This window comes from Melospiza melodia, chromosome 24 (assembly GCF_035770615.1).
Source record: "Melospiza melodia melodia isolate bMelMel2 chromosome 24, bMelMel2.pri, whole genome shotgun sequence".
Taxonomy (NCBI): domain Eukaryota; kingdom Metazoa; phylum Chordata; class Aves; order Passeriformes; family Passerellidae; genus Melospiza; species Melospiza melodia.
Window position 1 is genome coordinate 5,139,888 of NC_086217.1, and position 15,148 is coordinate 5,155,035.

General features: G+C 53.0%; 1 protein-coding gene across 1 annotated transcript in view; it reads right to left on the reverse strand.

Moving 5' to 3' along the window:
- Nucleotides 1–903: 903 nt before the first annotated feature.
- LOC134428859 (uncharacterized) overlaps nt 904–15,148 on the reverse strand; it is a 46,136-nt gene continuing 31,891 nt past the window's right edge. Inside the window, exons 2-19 of the mRNA XM_063175874.1 lie at nt 8,510–8,589; nt 8,230–8,352; nt 8,040–8,119; nt 7,823–7,943; nt 7,464–7,553; nt 7,031–7,135; nt 6,662–6,827; nt 6,116–6,210; nt 5,577–5,726; nt 5,229–5,383; nt 4,782–4,917; nt 4,570–4,704; nt 3,979–4,155; nt 2,849–3,004; nt 1,864–1,965; nt 1,489–1,591; nt 1,168–1,227; nt 904–1,090 (exon numbers count right to left, since the gene is read on the reverse strand). Coding sequence (XP_063031944.1) covers nt 954–1,090; nt 1,168–1,227; nt 1,489–1,591; nt 1,864–1,965; nt 2,849–3,004; nt 3,979–4,155; nt 4,570–4,704; nt 4,782–4,917; nt 5,229–5,383; nt 5,577–5,726; nt 6,116–6,210; nt 6,662–6,827; nt 7,031–7,135; nt 7,464–7,553; nt 7,823–7,943; nt 8,040–8,119; nt 8,230–8,256 — 1,995 coding nt within the window. The 5' untranslated portion in view covers nt 8,257–8,352; nt 8,510–8,589 and the 3' untranslated portion in view covers nt 904–953. The remainder of the gene's footprint in view (nt 1,091–1,167; nt 1,228–1,488; nt 1,592–1,863; nt 1,966–2,848; nt 3,005–3,978; nt 4,156–4,569; nt 4,705–4,781; nt 4,918–5,228; nt 5,384–5,576; nt 5,727–6,115; nt 6,211–6,661; nt 6,828–7,030; nt 7,136–7,463; nt 7,554–7,822; nt 7,944–8,039; nt 8,120–8,229; nt 8,353–8,509; nt 8,590–15,148) is intronic.

Genomic DNA, 15,148 nt, shown 5'->3' on the forward strand with positions numbered 1-15,148 from the left:
ACATTCTGCCCCTCTGAACAAATCCAGGGCAGGGGCACGCTGCTTCCTCCCCCAGCTGCCCCCTGCCCATCCCTTCTGGCTCTTCAAACACTCTCTGCTGTTTTCCCCAGCGCCTGGGGATGGCATCCACTGCTCATTGTTTGGGATCTGTGGTGGAGAGCTGGAGATTTTCCTCAGAGTGCATGGATGAGGCTTCTTTTGGTGAAAAACAAAGAGATGCCACATTTAAAGCAGAGAGCTTCACTCATTTCCAGCTTCTAGCACTCCCCAGGGAGCTCTGGGACCTGCTGAGCTCCACTCAGGGCTGAGCATTCCCTCATGATTCCACACCTGGTGGGGCTGCCAGAGACCATTTGGGGCCCCAGAGCTGCACCCCAGCACTCAGTGGGGCATTCTGAAATACACTGAATGGAATTTGGAGTCTGTCAAGGATGCTGTGAGGCTCTGCAGGTACAATTCAGTCTGTCAAGGATGCTGTGGGGCTCTGGAGATACAATCCAGTCTGCTGAGGATGCTGTGGGGCTCTGCAGGTACAATTCAGTCTGCCAAGGGTGCTGTGGGGCTCTGCAGATACAATCCAGTCTGCCAAGGATGCTGTGGGGCTCTGCAGGAACAATTCAGTCTGCCAAGGATGCTGTGGGGCTCTGCAGATACAATCCAGTCTGCCAAGGATGCTGTGGGGCTCTGCAGACACAATTCAAGGTCCACAGGAACATTTTGGGGTACCAGGGATGCAATCTGAGACCCTCCGCAGAAAATCCAGAGCCCTGTGCCTGCAATTTGGGGGCCAAGTGGGGCATTTGGGGATGGCAGGGGTGTGAGGAGGAAGCATCCCACTGCCTGTGGGACAGGCCAAGGAGGACACAGTCAGCTCAGCACTACACATCTGAAGGATACCATGGATGTGTTTCTCCAGCTTTATTAATGCACAGACAGCTGCAGCTCTGCTGAGCTCACCGACACCAGCAGCACAGCATGTGTAGAATGACCCACGATCTTCTCTGCACCCTTGGAGCTCTCAGGAGCAAGCCTGTGTGGGCTGCCAGGGAGCTGATTGAGATGTCCCTGTCCCTCTCCAAGGGCTGAAGGGCTGTGACCCAAACAAACAGAGCCAAGATGAAGCCATGTGTCTGCAGAGCCTCCCCAGATTCCCCACATGCCACTCACCAGTGAGGATGTGAGTCTGGGTCTCCATGTCCTGGTCCCTCATGTGCCTCGTGGCGCACCCTGGGCACAGAGCTCCATCACTCCCTGCTCCCAGTTTGCTCCCAGCATGGTGACCCCCAGCCCTGCCACCCTCCCACTCAGGGATGACCCAGGGGCCACCAGAAAGGCACAGGGCAAAGTGGCCACCAAGCCCAGCTGGTGGCAGGGGGCACAGGGAGGCTGAGGCTCTGCACAGCGTGGTTGGGGTACCACAGGGCTGCTGCCAGTGCAGGGCAGGGACGTGGCCAGGCTGGCCCAAAAGGGACCAGGGCTGTGACTCACCGATGAACCTGACGGCTGCCAGGCGCACGGGGGACTGAGGGTCCCTCAGGTAGGGCAGGCTCTGGTACATGAACTGTTCAACCCTCCTCCTCCTCTTCTTTATCTGCAGGGAGCACCAGGGATGTCTCCAGGCTTGTCACAGAGCCCCCCAGCTGGCTGGAGCAGTCCCTCCTGCCAGCACCCCATTGCTGAGCCCTCCCAAGGGGAGAGGAGCCTGGAGAGGAGCCTCTGAGGCTCTGTTCTTGAGGAACAAAGTCCTCCAGGTCCTACCCAGCCCTGAGAGCAGAACTCAGAGCAGCCTCTGCTCCCCTGGGCTCTCATGGGGACAGACACAGGGCAGGGACAGCCCTCACCCAGCCTGGAGCTTATCCTTACCAAGCATTCTCCAAGCTCCCACATCCGCTCTTTCTGCAGCAGGTGCTTGAGCTGCTTCCATTTGAGAAGCTCTGCAGCAGCAAAAAGGGCTTCCCTGGATGCCTGCAGAACAGCATGAGCTCAGAGGTGGCACCAGGGCCCAGGGAAAGAGACCTCTTGGCTTTATTCCTGCAGTGATCCCACCCTTAGGAAGCTGGGACTTGTCCTAGCCCAAATGTCTTGGAGTCTCTTGGGGCCAGGCCTGGCTGACTGACTGAGGTTGAAGCCCTGGCCTCTGACACTTGTGGGGAAGCTGAGAGGCCTCTGAGTTTCTGGAGCACACATGTTCAGGCCTTGGGTGCTGCCTCATGCCCGCAGGCTGCTGCCAAGCTGCGGGAACAGGTAGGACAGGTGATGAAAATGGCCAAGCCACCTTGTCCAGCCTTGTCCTGGTTCAACAGAGACCCTTCCCAGGGGCTGCACTGGGGGAGCCCTGCCCAAAGCGAGCAGCCCCTGCCCCAGTGCCCAGCATCCCTGCTGTCACATTGATATTTTCTGAAAAATCCCTTTGCCCAGGATTTTTCTCCTGGGAAGCTGAGAAGCCTCTGAGAAATAGGAAAACAATTTTATCTCATTTGCTTCTCCTGTGTTTTGCTCATGTGGAATGTGTTTGGAGATTGTTTATCCAACAGGTGATTGTTTCATTGGATTCATGTGAGTTGTTTTCACTCTTTGGCCAATCAGTGCTAAGCTGTGTCAGGACTCTCAAGAGAGTCACAAGTTTTCATTATTATCTTTTTAGCATTGTGCAAGTACCCTTTCTGTATTCTTTAGTATAGTTTAGTTTAGTATTTTTAAATATAATATAGTATCATAAAATAATAAATTAACCTTCTGAGAACTTGGAGTCAGATTCATCATTCCTTCCTGCCATGGGGCACCCCGCAAATACAATACCCTGGGAGGTGTCAGCCCCCCCATATCACACCAACCTTCAAATTCATACCTTGGCCACGCTGGGGACCTGGTCATTCACACGGAAGAGCAGCGGGATCAGGGCACTCTGCACCTGCCTCCTCATCTTCTTCTCATCCCTCCTCGCCACAGACCTCACCAGGTCTCTGAGGAGCCAGAGGGAGAGCTCTCGCAGCCGCACGCTGTCCTGTGAGGAGGGAGGGTGGGGTACCAGTCAGCAGTTTTTCTGGGTCTGGATTGAGGGCATTTGAGACAGTAATTCATGTTCAAACTCAAGTGTTCATAGTTTCTTATCAGTAAAACAGTCTCGCTACTGTGAGTTTGGCAGCTTTTCATTAGAAGGCACAAAATGGCCAACAATCTCTTGGTACAAGGTCTTTTAGGACTAAACTATCCAATTAAGAAATGACACCTGGATTATTTCCCTTTTAACCCAATAACTGATCCCAAAGAGCCCACAATGGGGACTTTTCTGCCCAATTACAAAATGCCACCTCAGCAGTGAGGGGTGCGGGCAGGAGAGACTGCTCCAGCCAACTGGGGGCTCTGTGACAAGCCTGGAGACTTGGTGCTCTCTGCAGATAATGAAGAGGAGGAGCAGGGCTGAAGAGTTCATGTATCAGACATTTCAGAAGAGTGTTCTGCCCAATTACAAAATGCCACCCAAACCCATGAAGAAGGAGGAAGAAGCAGCATGAAGAAGAAACCCAGGATGACACCCTGGGCCCTCCATCTTGCTTCCATCCACAACATACTAGAAATCCCAAAACCTCAATTTCTCACCAAGTCATCCACCTACACTGCTCTCTATAATCTATTTCACACTTTTGTGGATTCTAGTTTATCTTGAAGGCTGGGAAACTTTCTCCATTAATGAGAAAGTCAGTGCTCCCCTAGGGGTCAGAGCAGCCCAGAGCAGACAGAGAAATATTCCTGGTGCCCTGGGTTTCCACAAGGTAGGAAAGGTGAGCCTTGAAGCAGGGCTCCCTGCCCATGCCTGTGGTGAGGGCCATGCCACATTGTCACATTCCAGGGCAGGCACAAGCAGCTATGGGCTACAAAGCCCAGAATCCTTTCTAGGAAAGCTGAGCCTGCTCCAAGTGCTGCTTTCATGAGGGGCAGTGCCCATCTGTGGGGCTTGGGCTCCCATGTCAGCCTCACCGAGTCAAAGAGGGGCAGGATCTTCCCCACCAGTGCCACAGCCATGGAGCTGGCCTTTGACTTCTTCAGCTGACTCAGGACATTTCGAAAGACCTCAATTATCTTCAGCTTCTCATCTTCACTGCCAACTTCCAGTATCTTCATCATGCTTGGCAGGAAGGCTTCAATTTTTTTCCCCTTTATGAAGAAGAGAGTTTCCATTTTGTGAAATGTGTCTGGGCACCTCCCAGGGCAGCCACCTCAGGCCCCACCATGGCAGGGAGGGTTTTTGGAGCACTCAGCCCAGGCTCCACCATGGCAGGGAGGGTTTTTGGGGCACTCAGCCCACATCCTGACTCCCACCCCACACCCCACCATGTCAGAGAGGGTTTTTAGAGCAGTCATTCCACATCCTGACTCCCAGCCCAGGCCCCACTATGGCAGGGAGGGTTTTTGGAGCAGTCAGCCCAAACCCTGACTCTCAGCCCAGGCCCCACCACAGCAGGGAGGGTTTTTGGAGCAGTCAGCCCTCATCCTGACTCCCAGCCCAGGCCAAGCCACTGCCTTGCACTCAACCCCAGGCCCTGGCTGCCCCAAAACCACCCTGCTCACCATCTCCATTCTCTCTGACAGCCCAAGGAGGACTTCCAGCATCAGGAAGGCCGTCATCACATTGGGATTCCCCTGATTGCTCCAGATGTTGGGCTCCTCACCCAACTCCTCCAAGTCAACCTGCCCTAAGGATGACTGGAGGAACAGACACAGCCATGAGGTGCTGGCAGAGGGCTCACAGAAAGGGGTTGGGTTTTTTTCTGGTAACTCACAGCTCTGTGAGAGGCACGGGTCCCTTCTCTGGGAGGATTGCACCACTGGTTCCGGTGCAAGGTAGCCAACTCTGCTAGGAACTTGTCCAGAATGTCAGGCTTGGAGGACAGAGTGTCACACAGCTCCTGCAAAGTGCTGGAAGCCAGGGCCTGCCTCAGCCACAGTGCCATGGCCAGGACCAGCCCCACAGAGCAGATTCTGTCCTGGGGGCCCTGCAGGAGGCAGGACAGGGCTGAGGGGGAGTTCCCTGTGGGGATGGGAGCACTGAGCTGGCTCTGGAGTGGCCTGGCTGGCTTTGGCTGCTGCGAGAGAGCCAGAAAGGTTTGTGGGATGGAGAGCCTGGCTCTGTGGGATGTCCTGCAGCATTTCTTGGATCTGGCAGCCACAGAGTCTCGGGGTCCCTGTCCCCGTGTGGAACAAGCCCCTCAGATTGTCAGGGCCGGTACCTGTCTCCCTGAAGAGCCATCTCACACAGGCTGATGACCACGGCCGAGGGGTGCTGGGTGGTCATCAGGAGAAACAGCGACTCCACTTTCACAGAGCCTGCCTCTGTGGTGGTGTATAGCAGGTTCTCAAAAATGCATTTCACTGTCTTGGGCACCTGAAAAGGATACAGGTGAGGATGGCACTGCCATGGAATGCAGCCATGTCCTCAGCTGCCCTTCCCATTCCTCTCTGCTGCCTTTGGGTTGTTTCAGGTGCCCAAGTCACCTGGGTTTGTGAGGAAGGGGTGGAGGGAGGAGCAAGGCCTGGCAGGGCTGAAGATCAAGGGAATCCAGCCCTAGGGCACTTACATCTGTCACCCAGAAGTCTGTGTCTTCCATGATCACATCCAGCATGCTGCAGGGCACGTCCTTATCAAGGATGCTGGGATCTTTCATGGCCTCGATGACCTCAAGGACGACGTCTGTCCTCTTACTGGAGTGGAGGTATCTTCCAAAGGCCTGTGGCAGGAAGGAAGACACGTGCCACTGAGTGCCCTGATGGTGCTGCTTGGCTGGGCAGAGGTTCCTGGCAGTGCTGGCAGCAGAGCCCACAGAGAGCTGGCAGCAGTGCCTGCAGTCCCTGGGTGGGAGAGAGTGAGGAGAGAGGACCCTCCATGTCAGGGAGGAGGGCTCATGAGAACTAGGAGCTTGCTGGAGCTCCTGCTGGGGCTGGAACTGCTGCCAGGACAGGAGAGTGCAGCCCATGTGTTGTCCCTAGTCAGGGATGGCAGGAACCTTCTTGCCAGGGCAGTGAGGCCCCACCAGCCCACTGATTCTGGGTCCCTTTGCTCACACAAGTGCCCTGCTGATGCCATGGACAAGAATCCCAGCAGGAGGGGGATCATTACCTGGGTACAGTCTATAATGCTCAGGTAACACAGTGAGGAGGTGGTCACAGCTTCCCAAGAGAATTCATCTGACCTATCCCTTGGCCTTGACTTGTCTAAACAGGAGGGATAACACAGAAGAGTCAGTGAGACAGAGCTGCTTTGCCAACAAGGTCATCAAACCACCCTGAGTTCTGCTTGAAAGACAGAATCAGTCAGGATTTCTGGGGGCCATCAGGAATAACTTCTTGCTATAGGCAAGAGGCCCCAGCCAGGGTGGTGGATTTGCTCTTCTCTAATAGAGAAAACTGGACTTTGGGACCTGGGAGTCAACTGGGCTTTGGCTGTGGGGGCCACAAGCCAGTTGGGTTCAAGGTCCTGGAAGGAACAGGGAAAGGAGAGCAGTGACAAACACATCCTGGACTTGAGGTGAGCACTCAGCTACTGCAGCAAAGTGATGCCATGGGAAGCAGCTGGGAGGGGCAGAGGAGGTCAGGAAGCAGGTCTGTCAAGAGAGATCTGTGTGCACAGGGACGAGGCCACAGCTGCTCTTGCCTTTTTACTTACAGAGGAATTCAGCAAGGGAAAACATAGCGTGGAAAGCTGTGTAGCTTGTTTGTTCCCCAGAATATCGGAAGAGAATGAGACGTCCCACCAGCCTTCCCATGGCTGGGAATGAGATGTCCTCAGGGCACACAGGTCCAGAACTGTCTCTTCCAAAGTTGACAGAGGGCTGGATGAGTGAGACATGAGAAGAAGGGCTAAGAGAAGGAAGTTGGTGCTGAACCTGGACCCAAGAGTGTGCCCAGGGCTGGATTCCTGGTGAATCTGGGCTTTGCAGGGCTCCCTGGCCCCATCTCTTGGAGCAACCAGCTGGGCAGCAGCCCTGGCATGGAGAATGCCAGGGAGGGGGGCTGCAGGGTGTGTGGTTCCTACCTTCAGAGTGGAATAGTTAGACAGCAGATTGGTCAGGACAGCAATCCTCCCCACAGCCCTCTCCCGCACAGCTTCCCTCTCAAATCTGGTGTACTCCAGCAGCATCTGGGGTGAGAGGAACCACAGGTGAGCACCAAGAGCAAACACAGCTCTGCTCCTGGACCACACTTGTACCATCCCTCACAGCTTCCTCTGAGCCTGCAGTGGGGTGCTGTCCCTGGGGTCCCTCACAAGCCTGGACAAGGTCTCAGGACAACTTTTTGGCCAGGAACGCACCACCTTCTGCAGCCACTGGGCTTCAGAGGAGCCTGGTGCCAGCCCCTGCTCCCTCCCACACCATGCTCTGCCTGCTCAGCACTGTACTCAGTGCAGGCAGGTCCTCACTTCCAGGGTGAGGAACAGCCCTGGGACCCCCACTCTGCTTGTGCCACACCTGAAAGATATCCTGCAGCTCCTCGCTGATGCTGGAAGCAGGAAAGCTGAGCACCACTGTCCTCAGCATTGTGTCCATGGCTTTCAGTGTCTGCAAACACACAGTGCCTGTCATCCTGCTGCTCTTACCCCACACCCAGGAGACTTATCTGAGCTCTCAGTGCCTGAGGAGGACACCTGAACTGCTCAGAAGAGACACAGGGATGCACAAACTGCTGGGGACAGAGCAGCCAGCCCCGTGGGAAGGTGACAGAGCCACCAGGGTGGGAAAGCAACAGCAACACCTCAGCCTGGCTCAGATCTCTGGTCATGGGGCAGCCCAGAGGGACTGGAGGCTCCTGGAGCTCAGCCAGCACCTACCTTGATGTAGAGGGAAGTGTTCTGGTGTGGCATTTCCTTTTCTGAGGGGAGCAGGAGGACACTTGAGAAACATGCAGACAGGAGGATTTTGGTTTTGCCCTCCAGCACATTCTCCACCAAGCTGCAAGGACAGAGGGGGGTCAGCTGGGCACTGGTGCTGGGAGCAGCCCCCAAGGCCTCTTGCAAGTGGCCTCAGAGCTGTGGGACAGGGGCTCACCTTAATTCTTCAATGGTAATCATGGCCAGGTAGCGGATCTTGGAGGACAGACGGTCCCTTGGCTCTTTGTCCAGGAGGTCCTGCAGAGCACAACCAGGATGAGACCTGGCAGCACCCAATCCCTGACCCACCCAAGCACAGTCCACACAGGGGTGCTTGTGCCCATCCCCAAAACCTCAGATGGTTCTACCTTGATATTCTCAACCACTTCACACATTTGACAGAATAAATCCAGGCCCCTGGTCAAGCCCCGTTTCAAGGCAGTTTTGCACACAACGTAGGTGCTCTTCAGAAATGTGAACTTGTGGGTGTCCTGGCAGAGGCACAAACAGGGAGTGTGGGAGGATGGACACAGCCAGTGGGGCTGGAGCACTGGGAGAGCAGTGCCCTGTGAGAAATGCAGCTCTGCCCAGCCAGCACCACTGCACAGCCCAGCAAATCACAGCCAGTGTCCAGCTGGCCACTGTTACCTTGTCAAGGCTGCTGACAAAGGCCAGGATGAAATCCACTGCGTCTTCTGTTTCTTCGTATATGGGCAACCAGCTGGCATCTGCCAGAGGGGAAGAGCAGGGGGGTGTCACAGACATCTTTTATGAAAAATCCTTTCCTTAGGATTTTTCCTCCTGAGAAGCTGAGAGACCTCAGGAACAAAATGTAAACAATGATTATCTGCTGCTGTGGAATGCAACAGGTGCATCTGTGATTGGTCTCATGGGTTGTTTTTAATTGATGGCCAATCACAGTCAGCTGGATTGGACTCTCTGTCCAAGACAGAAGCTTTTGTTATCATTCTTTCTTTTGCTATTCTTACCTAGCCTTCTGATGAAATCCTTTCTTCTATTCTTTTAGTATAGTTTTAATATAATATATATCATAAAATAATAAATCAAGCCTTCTGAAGCATGGAGTCAGATCCTCATCTCTTCCCTCATCCTAAGACCCCTGTGAACACTCTCATAGGGGAACTGCAGGGGCTCTGGGCACAGGAGAGAGCCAAGGACACCTACCCTGCAGCCAGCCCTGTGCCCACACCCCTGGCACAGCCTTTTTCCTGAGCAGCTGCTGGTGGAGGTGACAGGCAGAGGAGCTGGAATGGCCCCAGTGCCCTGGGCTGAGGAGCACACTGGGGTATGGACAGGAAAGGTCCAGAGTGCCCCTGCTTCTCCTGCCCACTCCCTGGAGCCCCTCTGCCCTGTTTTTCCCTTGGGAGAGGCTGTGCTGGGGCTGGCATGCAGCCCCAAGCCACCTTGGCATTCAGGTGACATCCTGCCTGTCCCCCAGGACTGCTGCTGTCACCATGCCAGCAAAACATGCTCCTGGTGTGCTGGTGGCCCCCAGCCCTGCCCAGCCCCACTGGGCCCCTCACTCACCAAGCTGCAGAGGCTGCATTGTGGTTGTGTCGTAGAAAGACACCACTTGTGAAGAGTTGCTCCCCTGGGAGGAGCTGTCCCCCTCCCAGGCCTCGCTGGGGGTGGCAGGAGGGCTCTTCTCCATCCTGTGGGACAGGCACTATGGGGAATCCTGGGCCAGGTGTTGGGGTGCTGTCGAGGGAAGCCTTGGCAGAACACGTCAGCCCCACAGGGCTGCCAGGGGTGCTGGGGCAAGACATGGGCTGCACTCGGGGGCTCCGTGTCAGGTCCAGGCTCCTGCCTGTCACCTTGCGCTGTGGGCAGCAGCCATGCTCACCACACCTGCTGCAGGATGGTGTCACAAAGGGCCCCACTGTGACACAGCACCTGCTGCCAGCTCTGGGGCCCAGTGCTTGGTGACATCAGGGGAGCTGTCCCCAGCAATGGCTCCCAGTGACCCCCCCAGGCAGGGAGGGACAGGGTGTCCCCTGTGACTGTGTTCACAGGGGTTCTTGGATGAGGGAAGAGATGAGGATCTGACTCCATGTTTCAGAAGGCTTGATTTATTATTTTATGATATATATTATATTAAAACTATACTAAAAGAATAGAAGAAAAGGTTTCATCAGAAGGCTGGCTAAGAATAGAAAAAGAAAGAATGATAACAAAGGTTTGTGGCTCAGACTCTCTGTCCAAGCCAGCTGACTGTGATTGGCCATTAATTAGAAACAACCACATGAGACCAATCCCAGATGCACCTGTTGCATTCCAGAGCAGCAGATAACCATTGTTTACATTTTGTTCTTGAGGCCTCTCAGGAGGAAAAATCTTAAGGAAAGGATTTTTCATAAAAGTTGTCTGCGACAGTTCCCCAGGGCACAGGCCTGGCATAGCCCTGGGCACTGGTGCTCTCAGGGTGCCTCCAGACCCCACTTTACCCTCAGGGCACCCCTGGTGCCCCACAGTGCATCCCAGAGCCCCCTGTTCAGACACTCTCAGTTGCCTTCACAAATCAAAATCCCAGCCAGTGAAGAGGTGACAGCAGCTGAGACCTGCTCAGCCCAGCCTGGGGTGCCACAGGCACTTGTTTATTAGCAGAATGTGTCCTCTGGAGCAAAGCTGGGCAGTGGCTCGAGTACTCCAGAGCAGCCAGAAGAATTTCCTGGGTTCCAACAGGGACCTATAGGGAATGGGCAGATCCTCCCCAGAACATGGGGTGTCCCCTCACCTTGATTTTCTCTACCAGCTTGAATGTGTGGCAGAATAAATCCAGGCCCTGGGACAAGGCACAGCTCCCGGTGGTTCTCCCCAGGAGGGTTTTCAGGCTAGGGGTCCCCAAGGCTGCAGGAGCAGCAGTTCATGGAGCCCTGCAGGGTGGGAGGAAAGGCCCCCACCTTGGGCATTACAGCTGCTCCCAGCCCCCTGGGACAGGGACATCTGCCCCTGGAGGGACCTTTTTTCATGTAAAAGTATTTACATATTGAAAAAAAATATTGGAGGAGGAAAGCGCCTTTTGCTGTCAGCCCTTCTCAATCCCATTGCCTGCTCCTGGAGAGGTTTGGATATTTAATAGTGGTGACCTCATGTACATCATCAACTGCTGCTCCATTCCAAGGCCAGATTGGGCTGTAGGGCTGATTTACTCCGGGCAGCAGAACCTGTGGTACCTCTGCATGAGAGCATTAAAACCACAGGCAGTGATTCAGGGGTCAGAAAAGCCACAGCTCCCTTTAGGGTCTCAACCCAGACATGGGGGTTGAGACACAGAGGAGAAATTTTTACTGCTACTACCAATTATAGCAGCTTTACTAAACCCATAAAAAACAATTACTGGCAGGGTTGTAGAATAATGAAGTAGGTAAATAATTCACAGGGAGGGGAAGAGGGGCTGTTTAAAACCCAATCAACTGTGGCTGCTCTGAAGCAGCCCCCAGAGCCTGCAGCAGTCTTCAGTTAGGTGCACATGATTTAATTGGCTTCAAGTGATTTTCTGGACTGCTAATCACCATGATGTAATTAAAAACCTGGGCAGCATGTTGAGTGCTATAGCACATTAGAGATGTTAAACTCCTGAGAGTTCCTGTGCTAGGGATGGCTGTGGGTGAAACAGAGGAATGGAACTTGGCAGGTGGCCACCAGTAACTGCTGAGGAGTCAAGGTGAAATATTCATACACATTCTGAAAAATGTCCACTGCTCATGAAAATACAGATCTTGAAAAGCCATTTTGAATTTTGGAAAGGTCAGAAGTTCTCCTTCTTACAGGCATAGGCAGTCTCACTAAAAAGAAGGGGAAGGAAAGGAAAATGGAAGTTTTGCTTGACAGTCTGAGTTTTTTAAATACTCATCAAATAGTTTATGGTCTCCAGGATCCTCATGGTGTAATGAATCTTTTTGTGTTTCTCAGGACCAGCTGAGAGCAGCTGAATAAAGCCCAGCCATGCTTTCATCCCTGTGTGTACAGGACAGTGGGGGGAGAAAAAGGGACTAAAAAAAAGGCCAGTAACTCAGCATGAAGAAGGGCTAGAGAGCTCTGGTGGAGACTGCAGAACAGCTCTTCCCTGGAAAGGCACCATCAAAGCAGCTTCATCTGCTTAAAGACTTCCTGCAACATGATCCTAAAACCACAATACTTCCTCCCATGGCTTTCTGCTGCTCAGCTCATTTTCCACAAAGCTCCAGCTAACTGGGCTGCAGCCCATTTATGAAGGAATTTCAGCTACATCCTTTTTTTGTTGTTTATTTAACTTTCCTATTCATCCTGGTGTTGATACAGCTAAACCTCAGCGGCAGGGCTGTGTCAGGTTTCTTGCAGAGCCACTGATGTTTGTTTAAAGATCTTCTGCAGCAGGTGCATCTAGCATTGCTGTGAGGGGCTAACTCAGAGCACTCACCCAGCTAAAGCTGCTCTTCCACTCTGTGCAGTGAGTGTCAGATCAACTCAAACATTTCCTCACTCCACAGCAGAGGTTCATGTAATGCAATCACTCCTTTGGCAGTGTGAGAGGCAGGGGGGATATTTCCACAGGAAAAAAAGCAATTTTAAAATAGGAGCATATTCCCAAATCCATGGGCTCCAGGGAGGAATTGCCACCTCTGCTGACCACCAGAACCATCACATTTGTGTCTCCACGGGCTCTGCTCTTCAGCAAGGGCAGTGGGGACCTCTGGCTCATGGGGCTCACCTCCATCTCAGACATCCTGCAAAGGACAGCCAAAGCCCTCCAGAATTTGCATTGTGCCTCTTGTTCCCCCTATCCCCATCCAGTGACCTCAGAGATGCCAGTAGGATGGGCCAGGTGGGTGAGAGAGGCTGCAGCTTAAACCCCAGAACCATTTTCAGGCACCAGGATGCTATAACACAGGGAACCTGCCTCTGGCAGAGTTTTCAGGGATTGTCTTTAAACCAGCAGGCTTTGGTTCAGGAGGAGCACATCATGTGAGAGCACAGCCCATGACAGTTTGTGCACTGGGGTGTGTCCTGGATGGCCAAGCAAATTGTATTTGCCATCTGTATGGCAGCTGTCTTCTGTTCACTGGGCAGTTTTCCTTATCTCTTCCACACCCAATCCTCTCTCAGGGCAGACATCTGCTGATAACAGCTATTGAATGTCCCTGCATGGCTGATAAGAACTACAGCATCCCACTGGGAGATGGGAGCCCAGAGGGAGGAGCCAAGCATTCCTACCTGGATAGAATCTGGAGATTCTGGAACACCAGCACAGCTTCTCCACTGCATTCCCCAGAGGAACAGCAGCTGCCTCTTCTTCCACTGGATCTTCAGAGGAAGAATACATCCTTCTCTCCAGGATCCCTGCTCCAGCAGAGCCACCCCTGACACTGCAGGAGGGCTGAGCCACAATTCCAATGAGACTGCTGCCAACACCCTGACCCACAGGGTGTCAGGTTGGGTTCTGACTCTGTCAGTGTTGGTTTGGTTTACTGCACTGTTTATTTTATCTTTTTATTTTCTTCCCTAGTAAAGAACTGTTATTCCTGCTCCCATATTTTTTGCCTGAGAGCCCCTTAATTTAAAATTTATATCAATTTGGAGGGAGGGGGTTTACATTTTCCATTTTAGGGGAAGTTCCTGCCTTCCTTAGCAGACTCCTGTCTTTCCAAACCAAAACAGGGTGATATGGACTGAAACCAAATACCCCTCCAGCTCCACAGCTCTCTCCTGCTATAACTCAGCCAAAAATTTTGCCAAAGCACATCCAGCCCTGTGTGCTTCAGTCACCAACTGTGATGGTGAAGCATCTCCCACCATGCAGCAGTGCTGCTTCCACATTCCAATGTGATAGAAAACTGAAAAATGAAAATGTTTTGGCATCCCCCAGACCTATAATGTCCAAAAGAAACAAGAGTCTCCTTGCTTTCCAGGGAAAACAGGAGGTGAAATGAGAAGCGGCTCTTGGAGGAAACATGAGTCGTGCTGCTCTAACCAGCTTTGGCTTTATCTGCTCTTCCCAAGCCTGAGGATTCACATAACTGAAAGTTCCCTTTTTGATTATTAGATTATTGCTGGGAAGAAAACAATCTGTGTTTGTTCAATTGTTTTGTTGCCTTCTTGTGCTTTCTAAAGACTTTCCTGGTAAACACTTCCCAGCTGAGCTGAATGGGATTCAGTATGTGCTGCTTTGGGCTTTGAAAAGTTTGAGACATTTCCCTCACTTCCCCTGTTCCCCTCAACATTTTGGCAGCCACAGGTAGAAAACCCACACTCCTAGCAGGGATGTGACATAAAAGGAGTGGTTGTCTCCATGGAGCAGCTGTCTGGCTCAGCCAGGGAAGATGCCACTCATTTCTGTGGCAGCACTGCTGGCAGCTGGGACAGCAGAGCCTTTCCAGAGCTCATGGGGAGCATCTCCGGTCTGCAGGAGCTCTGCTCAACTGGGAGGATCCTAGCTGGGAGATTGACAGAGGTTTCTTGGCCTTAGCAGCCTCCCCAGCATTTATTGCAGCCTGTGCTCCCTCTCATGAGCACAATCAGGATAATGAGGCTGTTGCAACTCCTGACCTGGTTATGAGAGGAGTGTGTGTTAAACCCTTCAGTGAGGTCCCTGCAGAGCATTGCAGAGCACAGCTTGGCTCCTGGAGAAGCAGTAGAGCTTCAGTGCACTAAAGACATCCCATCAGCACTTGTCAGCTCAGCTCAGCTCCACCAGAGACTTCTCCCTCAGGGGTTGCCCTCCCATGGGCAGCTCAAGCCCAACAGGCTGCCATCAGATGAGTCTAAATTATGGTTTTGCCCTAGGTCGCTAAAGAAAGTCATGGCAGAATCAGATTTAGAGTTCTCGTCCTTTAACTGCTCTGAGCCAGGAAGGAGAGGAGAAATCCACGCTGCTGATTCCCAAACACAGCACTTCCAAGTCACAGAGAATTCCTGAGGAGCTGGCCAGGGAGGCAGCTCTCATACCTGCAAACAGCTGCTCTGCTGGGCACAGCACATGAGAAGGGCAGTGAAAAGAGAGTTTGTTCTTTCCTGTGCCAAGGCAGGACAAGGTAAATGCCACCAGGAAGGAAAGCCAAGGACCATCAGGATGACCAGGGCTGTGGTCATCTCTGAGGAAATGAGCCCCAAAAGCTGTGGCTGGCCCATCCCTGGCAGTGTCCAAGGTAAAGTTGGACAGGGCTTGGAGCACCCTGGATAGTGGAAGGTGTCCCTGCCCATGGAACAGGATGGGCTTTAATGTCCCATCCAACCCAAGCCTTTCTAATATTAGTCATACCATTACCCTTAAACACAGGGGAACCACCT